At 45.0% G+C, this 17,731-nt stretch overlaps 2 protein-coding genes across 10 annotated transcripts in view; one reads left to right on the plus strand and one right to left on the minus strand.

The window, feature by feature from the left end:
• Positions 1 to 14,345, plus strand: part of Lrrfip2 (LRR binding FLII interacting protein 2) — a 110,155-nt gene extending 95,810 nt beyond the window's left edge. For 5 of the 7 annotated variants that reach the window (XM_036193365.1, XM_036193366.1, XM_036193368.1 and 2 more), the window contains 7 exons: positions 199 to 300; positions 531 to 669; positions 2,465 to 2,514; positions 6,066 to 6,186; positions 8,727 to 8,806; positions 9,956 to 10,060; positions 10,633 to 14,345. In XM_036193365.1, the coding sequence (XP_036049258.1) occupies positions 199 to 300; positions 531 to 669; positions 2,465 to 2,514; positions 6,066 to 6,186; positions 8,727 to 8,806; positions 9,956 to 10,060; positions 10,633 to 10,743 (708 nt within the window). In that variant the 3' untranslated portion in view covers positions 10,744 to 14,345. The remainder of the gene's footprint in view (positions 1 to 198; positions 301 to 530; positions 670 to 2,464; positions 2,515 to 6,065; positions 6,187 to 8,726; positions 8,807 to 9,955; positions 10,061 to 10,632) is intronic. The other 2 variants (XM_036193370.1, XM_036193371.1) reach the window with 1 other exon arrangement.
• A 76-nt stretch (positions 14,346 to 14,421) lies between these two features.
• The window catches only part of Mlh1 (mutL homolog 1), a 51,131-nt gene continuing 47,821 nt past the window's right edge, over positions 14,422 to 17,731 (minus strand). For 2 of the 3 annotated variants that reach the window (XM_036194076.1, XM_036194074.1), the window contains exons 17-19: positions 16,699 to 16,791; positions 16,457 to 16,570; positions 14,422 to 15,251 (exon numbers count right to left, since the gene is read on the minus strand). In XM_036194076.1, coding sequence (XP_036049969.1) covers positions 15,084 to 15,251; positions 16,457 to 16,570; positions 16,699 to 16,791 — 375 coding nt within the window. In that variant the 3' untranslated portion in view covers positions 14,422 to 15,083. Of the gene's footprint in view, positions 15,965 to 16,456; positions 16,571 to 16,698; positions 16,792 to 17,731 lie in introns of all 3 variants that reach the window. The other variant, XM_036194075.1, reaches the window with a different exon arrangement.

A 17,731-nucleotide genomic window follows, 5' to 3' on the forward strand; every position in this document is an offset into this window, starting at 1 on the left:
GTCTTCCAAGTGCATGCATGAGGACTCTTCTCTGTTTAAACCATTCTGCTGCTGTGCACAGAGGCTGTTCCCTCCCTGGCCGCTGTCTCCACACTTCTAACCTTCTGCTTGAAGGCCTTACCTGCTTATTGGATTAGTCACCTGTCTCTTGCTCTTTTTCTGTGCTGTTCTTTCCTTTGCTACCCTGCCTAAAACCAGGCCCTAGAGAAACAGAAGGAACACATTACCTGCCTCAGGAATGAGCGAGATGTGCTCAGAGAGGAGCTGGCTGACCTGCAGGAGACAGTGAGGACGGCAGAGGTATGTCAGCCTGGGCCTTCTTCCCCTGCTCTTGCCTTAGTTCTTTGCTGCCCATAAACAACAGCCTTGATGCGATGGTGGATTGAGCTAGTTCTTTCATAGGTATATCACATAACTAATTCTAACTAGTTCTTACCCATGGCAAACAGACATTGTTGCAGAGATACCTCAACAGAACTTAGTTTCTGTTTGGATTACTGCTTGTAATGTCAGGTTTTTCTTCCCCACAGAAACATGGCTTAGTTATAATCCCAGACAGCACTCCCAATGGCGATGTCAGTCATGGTGAGCCTGTTGTGGTTGGAGCCATTACTGCTGTGTCTCAGGAAGCTGCTCAGGTCTTGGAGTCAGCAGGAGAAGGGCCACTAGGTAAGACACTGCTTGGTATTGCGTTTTGGATTGATGTTGGGCTTCAAGCCCAGGGTTGGGGTTGGGGGGCAGTATACGGCTATTTAGACAAGAATCTGGACATTGTCTCGACATGCTTGATCTTGGGAAAGCAGAAATGGAGTCATCGTGTGTGTTAGCACTGATGGAAGCATTGCAGGGGTACACACATTGCCTTTCACTTATAACAGACTTTGTGCAGAGTCCAGCTGCCCATCCCAGGGGAGCTCAGGGCGGCGGGGACTTGCTAGCATGTGGTTAGCTCTTCCTTGCCCACCTGGATTCAGAGTCTAAGCTTACCCCAGGGCTCTACAGCTCTTTGCCACCACTTTTCTTAAGGCGAGAAATGGATGATGGAAAAGGCACATATTGAAGTGTGCCTTCCAGGGAAGGTCCAGGCCTGTTAAAAGTGACCCTTAGCGAATCTAACGACACTCTCCAGAAAGTCACAAAGGGGCCCAGCTATTGTTCCCACAACCAATCTAGGGGAAGAGAAATAACAGATAGATATCGCGCCATCAGCTTATTAATTTTTAAAATTTTTTAATTAAAATTTTTTTCCTTTTACCTTGTTTGTGTATGTGTAGTTTTCTTTTTCTGTTTTTCTTTTTGGTTTTTCGAGACAGTGTTTCTCTATGTAGTTTTGGAGCCTGTCCTGGATCACACTTTGTAGACCAGGCTGGCCTCGAACTCACAGAGATCCGCCTGGCTCTGCCTCCCGAGTGCTGGCATTAAAGGCATGTGCCACCACCACCGCCTGGCGTGTGTAGTTTTCTTAAGGGAATGTGAGGCACTATAAAAGCAGCACAGGCTAAACTGTCTTAAAGTTAGTAGGCATGTCGTCTCTTGTAGAATTTTGTTGAGTACCTTGATAGAGGATGCAAGTGAGCTAGAAGGGAAACCCTGCAGGCATGCTCACCTTTGGCATTTGACATGACATTGTCATTCACGAAGCCCACAATCAAAAAACCATACAAAACCAAACCAAACCAAACCAAAAATCATGTAAGTTTACCATTTTGTTCGTTCCCATCCATAGCTGTTATAGCCTGATAGTGTATAGAACTGAAGACAGCAATGGGCAGCTCTGGGCTTCCTCCACCTCTTTGGGTCCGTCCCTCATTTATTGTGGGCCACTGGCCAACTGTGAGCTGCTGCTTTAGCTGAACTAGTGGTGTCTCCTCAGCCCAGGGGGCCTGTTCCCGCCCAGGAAGCAGCAGCCCTGTGCATCTGCCCCTGGCTGGAACCCAGGCTTCCTATCCTGGTTTTCTTGTGTTCCTCACTAGGTTAGCCACAGGCTTAAAAAATAGTTGAAGCCCACCCCAGGTTTTCTGATCACTAGGCTCTCTCCGTTTCAGCACCAGTCTTGGCGCTCCTCACTCACCCGCTCCCTTAGCCATTGCAGGCTCACTGCTGCCAGCGTTATGCAGGGCCTTGACCCGCACCCTGGACCCACTCCTGTTCCATGTTCTGCTCCCCACCAAGGCTGGGAGCCTCTGAAGACAACTGGGAAAAGCTTGCACGTTCTTGCAACAACAAAATGGTTTCCTCTGGACTCCAGTTTGTGTCCAGGCAGAAAGTCACTGCTCTGGGAGCAGATATTTGATGTCATAACTGTCACCAGCTGGGAGTATGTTTGAGAGAATAAAGTATTCTTTTGATTGGAGTTAAGGCCTTTGCTTCTTTTCATGTTCGGAATATAAACAATGTAATTTAGTAGATGCTGGCTATTTGAAAACCTTTCCAAGTCCAGTTTACAGCTTCCCACTTGTTCCAGATGTGAGGCTACGGAAACTTGCTGGAGAAAAGGAGGAGCTCCTGTCACAGGTGAGATGTCTGCTGATCTGAAACCATTATAGTTCATATAAGATAGGCAGTAAAATGTTAATAAATTAAATGTTCACTAGAAATTAGAAATATTGCTAGGTCTAGTAGTGCATGCCTTTAATACCAACACTTAGGAGGCAGAGGCAGGTGGATCTTTGTGAGTTTGAATCTAGGCTGGTCCCATAGTGAGTTCCAGGACAGCCAGAGATACATAATAAGATAAAAAAAAAAAAAAAGTAAAAAAAAAAGAAAAAATGAAATATATTTCTTAACTTTAGTACTCAAGTAACATTTAAAAGAAGAAAGCTAATTGATATTGTCTTAAAAAATGTATGCGATGCATACAAAGCTGGTTGCTCAGCCCTTCTACCCTCACCCTGACCATCTCTGTCCTCTCTCAGCTGTCCCTTCGTGAGAGTCACTGACTTCATGATGCTACTCCTTAAAGGGGCCATCTGTTGACAGTCCTCTGTGGAAGACAGACCTCTGCCACACATGTGCATACTTCCTGGAGCCTCTCAACAGCCAGTCTGTTTCTATCTGCAGGACTCTGAACGTTGGCTCCATAGGGAGCCATCCTCTGTTCTGGGTGACTTTTCTTGTGTTGATCATCAAGTTAGCCCCTGTTCTAAGCGTAGTTTAAGCCCACTCAGCTTTCTGATCCGTAGCAGGTTCCTGGGCTCCATCTTCAGTCTGAACTAGCAGCTTATTCACTCTGTGCCTAGGCGACTGTCCTTCAAGCCTGGGGGGACTTTCTCTGCCTGTGCTTTGGGTTGGCTTCCCTTTTCTCGGCTTCTTTCTTCTTCCATTCACTCTTATTTTGTATATCCCAGTAGCTTCCTGAGGAAAGAGCGTGTGGGCTGGTAATTCCCTGACTTTGAAGGTCTGAAAGTGTCATTTTCCCTCAGGTTTTTAAAAATCTCTTCCTTCATTGTCCTTTCTTTGAAGATAGTTGTTCAGAATTGTGAGGACAGGCCTGTGAGATGGCTCAGTGAGCCGAGTGTGTGCTGTGCCAGCCCGACGACCTAAGTTCCATTCCTAAAACCCACATGAAGGTAGCACATGAGAACTGACTCCTCCAAGTTGTCCTCTGACCTCCAGAAGAGGGTGTTTTTGTGTATGTGCATGAACACTCAATAAACAGTAATAAACAACAATTTGAGGACAGTTTGAGATTTGATCTCTCATAGGTGATGTTTTCTTTTCCTCTGTAAGCTTGTCCTAGTCTTTCTCTCCCGTACCTTGAAATCTCACAGAGATGTGTTCAGAAGTTTTCAAGCATGATAGCAGCCCCTGTTGATTTTAGTCACTCCTTCCTCACTCCTATTCAGTCAGCAAGCAGATGGCAAGTGATAATCTACTGTTTCAGACATTATTCATGGCACTTAGGAAATTTGGATGAATAATCAGATTGTTGTGGGTTTATTTGAAAAATCCATGCCCTGGTAGGCCTTAGAGAGAGAGGTCAGGCAGTGGAATTAAGCTGTGTTGTATGTGAAGTTTCTGTGAACACATTTATCATGTGTTTCTCTAGTGACATTCAGCTGTGTGGCAGGCTGTTAGTCAGGTCAGACATAGTCAGGACAAGGGATGTGGTGGTGGGCATGTAAGACTGCGGTGATCAGGTTGGACCTAGAAGTCAAGCTGAATGAGCAGTGTTGAGAGGACGTCTAAGTAGAGGTCAGCTGTAGTAGAAAGAAGATAGATCAATGCCTGGAAGTGAGTGTGGCTGAAGGATGTCAGGGTTAGGATAGAGAGAATGAACGGGGGGATCAGCAGTCGTGGTTAGAGTATGTGGAACGAAATAACCTAGGTAGTGTGGCTGTCTAATGTTAAAGTCTGTTATTATGTGTTACATGAAGGCCAAGGGCAAAAAGAGGTAGATGGCAGGATCCTTGAAGGGGAGGTGTTCCAGAATCGGGGGTGCATTATGGGAGCATGTTACTACTCTAGATGTGTATTGAAATGGCCAAGATAGAGGGTAGTTTGGGAGTGCAAGTCAGGAGCTAACAGGACAGAGGCACAGTACACCAGTGAAGATGTGAGGCAGTTAGATATGACTCTCAACAGAGAAGATTAAGAACGGCGACTTCTAGGGAGTATGACTATAGGATAGTTCAGCAACAGCAAGGAAAGCCTGAGAGCACTATTCTATTTGCAGGCTGAGGCATGAGCCTACGAAGACAAAAGCTGTAGTACTTAGCGGGTTATAGAACTGCAGGGCTCTCTCTGTGAGAGTACTAAGGTGAAAAGTGTCCTCTGAGATAAGGCTGTGGCAGGAGTATCAGCTGGTGCAGGCTGATGCTTGCAGAGGCATTGGAGAAGTTTGTGTGTGTGTGGGGGGGTAAGGTTAGGTGTGGCACTGGGCCTTTGAGTAAGAGTGCTGAAGAAGAGGGATGCCCCTTTTGGAGTGTGGTAGGAATGATGGGATAACAACTCCATTCTCTCACGGCAAACCCATATGTGTGCAAAGGGCAGAAGTGCCTGGGAAGCATGTGTTCACTGGTGTGAAATCAATACTTGCCCTTCCCATGGACAGTGGCAAAGCTCGTTCTCAGCTTCCTTTTTAATCTCTGGTAGCAGAGTTAAGGAAACTGGGAAAGCCAAACATCTGTGCTTCCAATTACTTTGAGTATTTAAAGTTCTCTAAGTATTCAATTTATCTCTAAAAAACTAGACAAAAAGTCCTATCTACCCATGAAGAGATTCATTTTAATAAGACTAAGAAAAAATATTCAAAAATGTACTGTTGTATACACACAAGTAAGTAATAAAGAGTAGAAGTCTTTATTGAGACACCTGGTTTCTTTGACACATTCCTTTCGGTTTATATCAGTTTATATCAAATGCCTAGAGCCATTCTTGTCTTAGGAAAAACTGTTTGAGTGATTTGTATGACTTGCTACTATTACTACTACTAAGGATCTGCTTTGTTGTATGTAATGGCCACTGGACCAGTTACCTCCTTTAAGAGGATGGGGTTGGAAGCTGGTAAAGTCGCTGCAGCAGTTGCTGTGCAGACGTGTCCTGAACTTGAATTCCCAGCAGTAGGCACTGCAGCATGTGTCTGTAATGCCAGCATTGGAGAGGTGGACACAGGAAGTTCACTGGAGTTTGCTAGCGAGCCAGCTAGGCCAAGTTGATTAGCTTTGGGCTTGGTGAGATCCTTGTCTCAAAAACAACATGAAGAACAACTGAAGAAGGCATCTGACATAGACCCTTGGCCTCTATATATGCGTGAGCACATACAAACTCAAGACACTATCTTCCATCCAGGCCTGGTGACACAGGTCTGCAATCACAACTACTTGGGAGGCTGAGGAAGGAGAATCACAAGTCCAAGGTTTCCCTGAGCTGAAGAGTGAGTGCAAGGCCAGTCTGGGCAACTTAGTGAGGACCTATTTCAAAGTCAAAAAAGAGGGATATGGTTACAGCTCTGTCGTAGTGTTTGCTTAGCATGCCTGAGTTCCTGGGCTTCACCCCAGCATCCCCAAAGAAAGAGATAAACAGACAGACGCTGGTCTCACTGGTGACTTTTCCTTCCATTTCAGATTAGAAAGCTGAAGCTGCAGTTAGAAGAAGAACGGCAGAAATGTTCCAGGAATGATGGCACATCTGGGGACCTGGCAGGACTGCAGAATGGTTCAGATTTGCAGTTCATCGAGATGCAGAGTAGGTACCAGGGACAGGCCAGTCTGCACTGGTATGTGGCATGTGTCCCTGGAATAGGGTTGGATGTGGGCTGCTGGAGTCCAGGAGAGTGGTCCTGACCTCTTAAGAGCTGAACAGGGATTCTGCTCACCTGTGAGTCCCAGGGATGGCATGGGCCAGTCACTGCCCACATACGATGTCTGAGCTCCTGTGTGGGTCCCTCTTCCATTTAAGCTTTTTCTTTGGAATTCATCTTGGAAAATTGAAGATTTTAAGACCAGCTCATTAATGTTGAGTTTCTGAAATTTACTAGTTTTTAACAAAAATTCATCTTTTCATGAAATTAAAAGCAAGGCTACAAAATACAGTCTGTTTATACAAATTGTATTTCCTTTCCCTTTTTACTTTTGACCCCATATTGTTGGTTTGGTTGAGAGAGGGTCTTTCTACGTAGTCCTGGCTAGCCTGAAATCACTATGTAGACTGGGCTGGCCTAGAACTTACAGAGATCCACCTGCCTTTACCTCCCAAGTGCTGGGATTAAAAGTGTGTGCTACCATGCTTGGCCCCATATTTGTAAGTGTCTATCTACTGTATTTACCCTACATACATACCACAGTAGAGTTGTTCCAACATCCGTTCTTATTATTACCCTGTTGGTAGTGATGTGTAACTTACAATAACGGGCTTTTATTTTTGTAATTTGTAGGGGCTTTACTGATAATGTACTTGGCTATCTGTGTCCTTTTCATATTAACAATTGGACTTAGGCTGAATGGAAGAATTTGGGGGTTGAAGCTTATTAGTAATAACTTATGTGGTTAGTATTACTTCTTTTGGACCTCAGGTCTTTCATATTCCTTGATGAGTAGTTTGTTCTAGAATCTCACTTTGGTGGGACAGGAAGGTGACAGAAGGTGGTAAGGCTAGTTAGGAGGCTGGGTACGGTGAGCTTGACCAGTATAGTAGATGCCAGTAGTCCCAGAGGGCACAAGTAAATTTTGAAAGATTGTAAAAGCAGCAAATTTGAAAGGAACCAAGTTGAAGAGGAACAGATTAGCTTTCACGTGACTGTTTCCTGGAGCCAAGCAGGTATTACAGGTGGGCTTTGCAGGTGGCGGTTAAATGACCTGATCAGCACATGGAAGCCAGGACTGACTGCTGAGGACAATGTGAGCAGCTGCTAGTTCTGAACAGCAACTCGACCTGTAGTGAGTAGGGTTTCAGAAACATACAAGAGTGAGTGAACAGACTTGTACACAGGAAGGAACCAGTGTTTGGAAGTGATAAAGTAGCTGCACACGTTGATAACCAATAGATTATTGGAGATTTGAATCTGAAAACAGGACTGCAACTTCTGTTGAAGAGCTCATGAATGGCAAGTTCTCCCACGACCAGAGGTGGCCCTGGGAGATAGCTGCTTTATCCAATTTTGAAATAGTCTCATTGTGCAGCTCAGGCCGGCCTCAAACCCATGATCCTCTTGTCTTAGCCACCCAAGAGCAAGCATTTGGGGCTATAGGGGGGTGCCACCTCCTGTGGTTCCTGTTAAAGTGATAGTAACTGTCCAGTCAGCAAAACTGCTTGCACTGAACACTGCATAGGTAGGCTTCCTGTTGTTCATGTGGAAATAGAGGAATGTTCTAGGGTTTTTTGAACTTTTCTTTTGGTGAGTTATATGTATGTTCTATAGATTGCAACTGTATAATCTCCAAAGGGTGAAGACTTTAGGATCCTGGTGGGAATTTTAACCCCACCCCCATTTCTAACTTCTAAGCTCTTCATTTCTTGGGAATGATGTACATCTAATGATTTGTAGCTATATCTATAACATCACCATATTATTGAAAAACATTTATCTCAGCTTTATTGAAGCATACAATACAAAGCATTTGGCTAGGTCCATAGATTTAAGAAGACTAAGGCAGGACCCCCTCTTTACATACACAAACAGTATTACAGAACATAGTTATCATAAAGAGAATGCAGATAAAATTAGCAAGGGAAAAAGTTACAGTTCTCGAGTTATGGGGAGTGCATCTTACTGAGGCTGGTGAAGAGTTGAATCAGAGTGTGTGAGAAAGCAGAAACACTGCCTGAGAACTAGAAGGTACAGGGCTGGGTTCAGAGAAGCAGGGGGCCCAGAGGCTGCAGGGGCCATGGCCACCCTATGAACTTCTTACCCAATGCTCTGTTCTCATGCATTTAGAGCAGTGGTTCTCAACCTTCCTAATGCTGGGACCCTTTAACACACTTCCTCATGTTGTGGTGACCCCAACCATAAAATCATTTCATTGCTACTTCATAATTGTAATTTTGCTACTGCTATGAGTCATAAGTATCTGATACGTGACCTCCAAAGGGGTCTTGGCCAACAGGTTGAGAACCGCTGATTTGGAGGGAAAGAAGGACATTTTGGCCCTAGGGATACTGCTGAGCAGAGGTGCAGGAGCTATCTTGCAGTACATAGAGTCCAGAACCTGAACTGTATGTCCTCTATATGCTACTTCACAGTTTCAATTCTGGAAATGAGTGTAATTCATTATTATCTTCTGTTTTAGGAGATGCCAATAGACAAATTAGTGAATACAAATTCAAGCTTTCCAAAGCAGAACAAGACATAACCACCTTGGAACAAAGTGTAAGTACTTCTGTGAGGCAGCAAATGATTTAGATGCCATTAAATGCTATCAGATGCCTCTCAGCCTCTTGCATCAAAGTGGTTAGACCTTTGAATTTCTGTAGGTGGCCTCTGCCACTGGATTTCTTCAAAAGCTCTACATTACAGCTGAAAAGCCAGCAGAGCACACTTGGTGGGGAAATTCAACTTTGTGTTTAGATGGAGGACTGGGCCAGCAGGATGGCACAGCAGATAGACACTTGCTGCCAAGCCTAAAGGATCTGAGTTTGATCCCCAGGACCCACAACATGGCAATAGACAACTGATTCCCACATGTTGTCTTATCTTGTCCTAGTTATGATTTCTATTGCTGTGCTGAAAAGCACCATGATCAAAAGCAACTCGGGAAGGGAAGAGTTTATTTCCTCATATTTCCATACAACAGTTCATTATCAAAAACAGTGAGGGCAGGAACTCAAGCAGGGCAGGAACCTGGAAGCAGAGGCCATGGAGGGTGCTGCTTACTAGCTTGATCCTCATGGCTTGTTTAGGCTGCTTTCTTTTAGAACCCACAACAAATAGCCCAGGGATGGCACCACCCACAGTGGGCTGGACCCCTCCCCCATCAATCACTAATTAGGAAAAATCCCCAGCTGGGTGGTGGTGGCGAACACCAAGGTCGAAGCCAGCCTGGTCTACAGAGCAAGTTCCAGGACAGCCAGGACTATTACACAGCGAAACCCTGTCTCAACCAAAAAGAAAGAAAATTCCCTCTAGACTTGCCTATAACTGACTCTTATGGAGGGCTTCTTTCTCTCAATTGAGGACTCCTCCTCCCAGGGGGCTTTAGCTTCTGTCACTTTGACATAAAACAAGTACAGACCTCTATGTGCACACAGTAAATAAACAGGTGTAATATTTTCTTAAACACAGTACTTTGTAGCTGTCATTTTTTAAAGGCTATTTCTAGAGAATTTTAAAACAGGGCCTCTTCAGAAAAATGTCCCTTCTGTACATTTCAAATGCCTGAAGACTTAACATGGGAAATTGGGCCCATAGTGAATGACTCTGCGATTGTATTTCTCCTGGGCTCCCCAGTGACAGAGTTTCCATCTTGGCTGCCAAGCAGTGGTGGCAAACCCTAGAGGCCTTGGTTGCTCCTATTTACAGATCAGCCGGCTTGAGGGGCAGGTGCTGCGGTACAAAACTGCTGCTGAGAATGCTGAGAAAATTGAAGATGAGCTGAAAGCAGAGAAGAGGAAGCTACAGCGAGAGGTACTGTGCTGATGTGCTTCTTGGAGAACACATTCCTAAACAGAAAGTCTGTGGGAAAAGTCACATGACACAAGAAATCTGTAGTCAAGTGTGGTGGTGCATGCCTTTAATCCCAGCACTTGGGACAGAGGCAGGCCAACTTGTTGTTTGGAGGGCAGCCTGATTTACAAAGCGAGTTCTAGACCAGACATGGCTACCTAATGAGACCGTCTCAAATAACCAACCCCAAAAAGGCCTGGAAAGGAACAGCGGAGCCACTTGTCCATTGTACGGACTTTGGACCTGCACAGTGGCTGCCATTGACTTTGGTAAGGCAGCGAGTAAAAATGTATTTTGGGGTTTTGCTTCAGATGACATCAGTTTTTGCAGCTTTTACACATTTTCTTTTCTGGCTTTACAATCCTCAGCACCACTGTTGAGGCCTCTAGCTGCCTGGAGAAAGGTGGCAGCTGATTGGGGACCCCCATACATGGCTATCATTATTAACAGAGCTCCGTTTCCCAGAAAGCAGAAAGGAAGAGATGCTGGGCTTTCTTCTGACCACATAACGTGACTCTGCTCTTTGTCTCCAGCTACGGACAGCACTGGACAAGATCGAGGAGATGGAGATGACCAACAGCCACCTGGCAAAGCGTCTAGAGAAGATGAAGGCCAACAGGACCGCCCTACTAGCCCAGCAGTAGGCCTGGGTGCTGCTCAGAAGGCCTTGCCCAGAGATACTGACTCTTTTGTATATTGACACAAACCCTTCTAGTACTGTCTGAGTCTTGTCATTAAACAGCCACCTTTGTATTTTATAATTTATGAGAATGAAGCAGGTTTAATCGTCATGAATTTGGATTTTGTTTGTAGCTCACTTCTATAGTGAGAACTAGTCTGTGCTTTTAATTTTTAATTTTCAGCATTCTAGAATCACGTTTTCTCACCATCTTCCTCCAGTTGCCTCATTGACTGGGCACTTGGGAGGCCTTGGTGTGGGTTCTGGAGGATGGCCATTCTGAGTGCTGAGATACTTGCTGGAGACCTCAAAAACACAAGTGCCTTCTCCACGGTGTGATACGGGCTTCAGAGACCAAGTGGCCAAGATTCCTCCTCTTCTTACCAGAGCATTTATATTTCAGTGAGGAAGTATTCAGGGGTGGGAGTCTGTGTTTCACTCAAATTTATATGTTTGGAGGAAAAAGGCCCCCCTTTTTTTTGTAAGATATTTAAATTTATATAAAAATGTTAGAAAAAGATATGGGGAGTGTATATTAAACTTTATTGCATGGGGCAGAAGAAGTCTAGGCTCATACTCTTTCTTATAAGAGTAGGGTCCTTAGTCTCCGTATCCACTGTGCTGTTCCTAGTATTTTCATCTGCTGCTTATTTGTGAAATGAAACCTCAGACAAGCTTGAGGACTGAGGGAGGGGCAGTGCAGGCAGGTAGGAAATCTGCCTGGAGAACTATTAAACACACCTTTCTGCCAGCCAGGACTGGCACCATAGTCATTGTTACAGACGCTTTTTAGGACAACTCATGGCAGCCATGTATGGTCCTGTCTTGCCCTGTTCTTTTCTCAAGATGAGATAATCCAGAGCATAGAACTTTTTTTTTGGGGGGGGGGGTTAGTTTTTTGAGAGACAGGGTCTATGTAGCCCAGATTGGCCTCCACCTCCTAGTCATTGTCATTGGGCCTCTTGAGTGCTGGGATTCCAGGCATATATCATTGTGCCTGGTTCTAGAATAAAAATGCTTAAGAACTTTAATTTCATCTTTGAAGAGCCCAGTTCAAGATATTGCCCCTCCTCTTACTGTAGCCTCTTCATAGGGTTTGCGATTCTTTTGTTAGAATCAAGGTGGTTTCATGGGAATGATTACTGTAGCTCAAAAGTGTTTACAAAGAAGCTATATTGAGGAAAAGTCTAATGAATCAAAGCCTTTTAATAAATCTAGACTTGCAACTAGAGAATAAAGTTAACTAAAAAGTGAATGACAGTTGTTCCCTCCTTTAGTCACTAGCCCTTCCTTCTTAGGATATAGAAACTGTCCTGAGAGCATCCTGTGCATTTATTTCCTAATGGGAACTACAGTTGAATGGGTAGGGGTGCGAATGCAGACTGAGCTTATCAGCTGATCAGGTGACCCAGCTCTTCACATGGAGAAGGCACCACTCAGCCTGTACCCATCCTGGGCTCATGGACCTCTCCTGAGAAGCCCTGGCCCCAGTTGTTTCTAGTCTTTTCCGGGTGAAATGGCTCTATTTCTTCCCTACAATACGTTGTTTTCCCTGGGCCCTTCTTCATTGCTTCCTGTGGTCTGTGCTTTACTTGAAACCCCTAGGCATTCATTCGTTCTTGCGCTGAGTGCTGTATTTCTGTTGAGGCAGGGCTGCTGCTATCTGGGCACTGAAGAGCTTTATTTTTATTTCTGGTTTTAGAGAAAGCCCTGGCTAACTCGTAGTATACTAGATTTGACCACCCACCCCAGCAAGCCACCAGTTGAGTAGTGAAGGCAAAGAAAGATTCATTTCACGTGGCCATGTTGGGAAGAACAGATAAAAGGGTTCTGGAACCCCAAATTAATTTCAAAGTGTTAACGGTTTAAAAGAGGGAACAAAGGAGACAGTTGGGGTATGCACTGCTGATGAAGCAAATCATCTTGGCAGGCCAGTGGTCTGCTGACTGGTAATTAAGTTCCAGTCCTATGAAAGGCTCTGGAGAAGTGGTGCTGACATCTCTTGATGGTTTCCATGACATGATCATTTCCCACTCCAAAGTGCAGCCTCATTATTGTTAGTAGTTTCTCATTTTGAGGGTTACTTGGGAGTCACCACCAGTCCTGTTATTCCTCAATTCCAAAGTAACCCCCAAACAGAATGACTTAGGAGGAAAAAAGATAGAGCCAGAGAAGGGGAAGACAGTTGCTGTCTCCTTTGCTTCCCCAGAATCCTCCAAACAGGAACACCTAGAAACACGTTCAGACCACTAAGTGGGCTAGGCTAACTCTGACCAGTTAGAAGACTGGGCAAGGATTTTGTCCCTACTAATAAACTAGCTTTGACTACTGACAGTAAGTCTTCTTACATCTCTTACCTTTGACCAAATGGATAGACTGATTGGCTCACAGTTTAAACTCCATCATGACAGGGAAGGTGTGGCAGAATTCATTGGCAGCATTTGGCAGATGGTTCTCAAGCAGGGAACCTTTTACTTGGCACTCTGTTTGCACTTTTCAAGAGTATTTGCATATCTACATGTTGGAGCTTCATTCAGTGGACCCTCAGGGCACCTTTGCCACTGCCCAGCACAAAGTGTAAGGTTCATTTCTAACAATTATGGATTCTTTGTCTGCACCCTCCTTTTCTGCAACTTTAAACATGTTCATCCTCCTTGTTCGCGTTTTTTCTCATCAGACTATGTAGTTTTCATCTTTCTGTTTTGAATTGTCATTATCAACCTCAGTAAACACAGTGATAACCATGCCACCATCCAGAGGTTAAGCTGTCTTGAAATTGCCTCTACCAAACAACTTAATCCATTACTTTTGAATTCAGCCTTACTCAAAAACACGAGACAAGACAAAGCCAGGTCTTTGCCAGAATGCAACACAAATAGCCTAGATCCCACTCCAGTCCTTGCTCCCCATCTCAAACCACATGAGCCAAGCCCCCACTGGCTGCATTTCTTCTACACTCCCACTAGAGCCACCCATTAAGTTCTGTTTACAGTATTCCAGCACTCCCTTGCCTTTAACTCCAGACTTTTCCACATCCCTCATGTACACCTGTTCCAAGGCTTATACACCACATGGCAAGTTTATCAAGTCAACCACCCTTGGTTGTTCGTACTTGTTATACCAGTAATTTTTAGACAGGTTCTTACAGGAACAAAATTCATGGGCTGTATAAAGGGATTTACAAAGAAAAGATGAGGCAATCCAAGGATGGCTGTCTGCAAGCTGGGGAGGTGGAAAACTTGGTAGCTGCTCAGTTCACAAGGCGCTTAGATGCCTTCGTAGGCCCAATCTGGCTCAAAAGCCTAGGAGATCCCTGGACAGGAATCTTGGTATTGTTTCCACCTCGGAGGGTGAAGAAGTTAAGAGTCTGATGACAATGTCAGTGATGGGTACAGGCAGGTGTACACTTTTCTGAAAGTTGCCTGCTGCCCTCTTTGAAGGTAAGTCTTTCCTGACCAGTCATCTGCTCTGGAAACACTGTCACAGACATGCCCAGGTGTCTTTCCCAGGTATTCTAAATCCAATCAAGTTGACAAGACCAGCATACACGTGCTTGGTACTTTTTTTTGGGGGGGGGGGCAGGGAGGGTCTCTGGAGTCTCCATTTGCCTGGAACTTACTATGTTGACCAGGCTGGCCCCAAGCTCACAGATCCACCTGCCTCTGCCTCCAAGTGCTGGGATTAAAATACCTACCACCATGTCCTTGGGACTTTTTGTTTTGATTTATTTTTGTTTTTAAAGCAAAGCTGGCGTTTATTAAAGTTTTAAGATGGATTTAAGCCTGGGCATTGAGGGAGGAGATGTGTAGGAAACCCAAGATATGGACTTCTCAAAAGTTGCTGTTCCAGGGCTTCTTTTAAAAGGAATTTGAATGGATACAGCCTATGGTATCTGATAACTAATTTCCTGATTAAAAACATCACAGCATGATTTGGAAAAAACTTCAAGAGTTTTTTTAAAGAGTGTATGTGGAAATGCCTCTTCAGGTGCCAAGGGGCCTTTTGGAATCTTCAACAAAACCCAATAGATACTAGGTGAAAATCAGCTTAAATAGTTTTCCAATGTGAAGTTATATATATTAAAAAATACATTGAAACACAGGAAAGTTTATTTGCAGCCGATCCACAGGTGAAGGCAAATGTGAATTTTTAACATAAGTTGTAGTAACAACGCTGGATACAAAGCATGAACAGCGAGCACTGGAAACCCTTGAGCACGCCAACTGTCCTGTGGCTTCCTTATCAGTAAAACATGCTTCATCTTGGATGCTGAGTGTACAATCACTAAGGTGACTGTGATGGTATTTAACACCTCTCAAAGACTTTGTATAGATCTGGCAGGTTGGCAAGCTGCAGGACATTTCCATCCTCTGTGAAATGCTTTGGGGGCAGAAGGTGTGAGCGAAAAGCTTTATAGATAATGTGCTCCACAGTCCACTTCCAGGGCTTTGGAGGAGAGCCAGGCATGTCACTCTGGAAAATACATGAAATTGGATTTATCTCCCCACATACTGGCTGTCCCACTGACATGACAGGCACTGGGCCTGGAAGGATCTTAGTGGTGTGTAGTGGGGCTTCTGCAGGACAGTCTTGAGGATCCTACAGGTCTGAGCAGAAGCAGCAAGATTTGTGAAGAAGGAAAGAAACCAGTATTTTGAGGAACCACTGCCTACCTTTTTGTTTCCACTGCAGCGGCTCTAACATTTCTGAGCCTGACTCCTGGATCATGACACCAAACCTGGGGTGTCTTAAAGTAGCACTGCTCTGACCCTCCACGGAGGGCAGATCTGCCTCACTGTTCCTCTCTGTGGAAGCCTTGGCTGCCCCACGTATGGCTCTTTCCCACCTGCCATGTGGGTCCTATCAGATAAGTTTAGAAGAGTTTGTGTGTCCACTTCCACACCAGGGTTCCAGCCAGCAGCCAGGGCTAGTTTCTGTTCCACCGCTGTGAAGCACCAGAACCTCTGAGCACGCCAGGCGTCCCAAGCAGTGGACAACATGTGCACCATCACCAAGTGGCTGTGCACTACAGCGGCTAGCCTCTGGTTCTTAGAAACTCTTGACTCTCTGCCTTCCTCTGACACGTGAGTGAGCATTATCATCTGACTGAAAATGATGAAGAAGCAGGAGGAAGCCAGCCTCTCTTTGTCAGGTTGGCCTCTGAGGGATTATAGAGGCATGGCTTCCTGGTAAAGAAGACAGAGATCAGATGCAAAGCAGGGAGAAGCTGAGATAGACAGAAGACTGGTCTAGTAATGAAGACGTGGTCCACACAGAGCTGCTAGCTTAGAACACTGATCTAAGCTGTCCCTTCTCACTGTCACAGGTACCAATCTCTATCTGACAGGCTCTCGGATCATTCTGGAGGTCTATGTTCAAGTCCAGCAGAATGAAATAGAGTTCATGAATAAAAGTTGGCCATTGTAAAGAGCTGGGTGTGCTGCTACACATTTAGAATCCCAGCACTTAGGAGGCTGAAGCAGGAGTATCAAAAAGTTCAAAGCTAACATGAGCCATATGCAAATTCCTGGGTTAAAAAAAAAAGTTGAGAGCTGTTGTTTGACCCTGTCATATAAAGTGAAACTATAGGATTTTAGAGACGATTTAAGTTCCATATCCTAAAGTACATGAGACCCGCCCCAGTCCTGGATGCTAGTGTGCATTAATTACCACAGTACCTGCTGGCCAGAAAGGGTTGACTCCTCCAGTATGTACTGCTTCCGAATGGAGTAAAACACAGCACATTCTTTACTGAGGCTTTCAAAACATTCCTTCTCTTCATCCCAATTCACCTGATCCATAGAATTCAACACAAGAAAAGCATTTAATGCAGTGTTTTAACATTTCATTTGTAAACATTACAGACAGACAGGCAGGCAGACAGACACACGTACACTGCTTAGCATCTGCTGTTATATACCTCTGTAGCCAGTCGAAGGATGAAGAGAGGCAGTCCCTCCAAAGGGGGTACATAGTTGTCAATCAGAAGAGGTAATCCAATCAGGTTCCCTTCCTGCTTGGGGAGGTGGGGGCAGAGGGAGGGGCAAGAAAGGAGGGAAAGAAATAATGGCGTTAAGGCTGACAGGCTTCATTTCTCTCACGCTTCTCCAAGCCCTATACTGGGTACCGGTTGTAGGATGGGCACTGTGAGACACAAGGTTAAGCATTTCAAAAGAGCCTTTGGTCAGGAACAACTTTTCCTTCTGGATCTGCTCAGAAACATCAGGGCAGAAGCCCCAAAGAACAAGAGGAAGATGAAGAAATGAAGCCAGTGGCATAGTGTCGTTCTCCATGGCCCGTAAGGACTGGGATCTCAGCTCACCCTCCTGGGAGAGTCCTCCACCCTGGGGACAGGAACAGTGCTGTGGGCCACAGAAATAGCAAGCAGCAGGAATTCAGCTGACTGAATTAATTAGCAAAGGCTAATTAATACCTGGAAGAGGCAGGGCTCTTCCAGAGGAAAAAGCCAAGCCTCAAGGAGTCTTGGTGATACTAGCTTTTATATATGTATTAGCTGGTTCCTGCAATGATTTTCTTGTTCGCTATGGCAGCTTTCCCAATTGATTCTTTTCCTAAGAACTTCTAACAGTGTGGACTGATCGATCATTCCTTGGGCATATACAACTAAGGTATTTGGATACAGTCATGCAGGCAAGGCTTCCTGCTGCTTCTTTTTAGCATTGGAATGCAGATGTGCGCTTTCATCTCCTTTAGCAAGCACACAGAGCCAGGGCCAGCTCAGGACAGAAGCATCCAAGGACGAATGGCAGGACAAGCTCTCCAGACCACCCGCTAGGTAAACAACCATATGGAGACAGCGCCTAGGCCAGGCGGACATTAAGTACATGGCCTTGCTTCTTGTGCAAATTAATAAAGGTCAGACCCTCCTTTCTTACACAGTCTTAGTGGCAACCCCAGTTTTTTCCCCTCAAACAGTTAACTCAGAAAAAAAG

This window comes from Onychomys torridus, chromosome 7 (assembly GCF_903995425.1).
Source record: "Onychomys torridus chromosome 7, mOncTor1.1, whole genome shotgun sequence".
Taxonomy (NCBI): domain Eukaryota; kingdom Metazoa; phylum Chordata; class Mammalia; order Rodentia; family Cricetidae; genus Onychomys; species Onychomys torridus.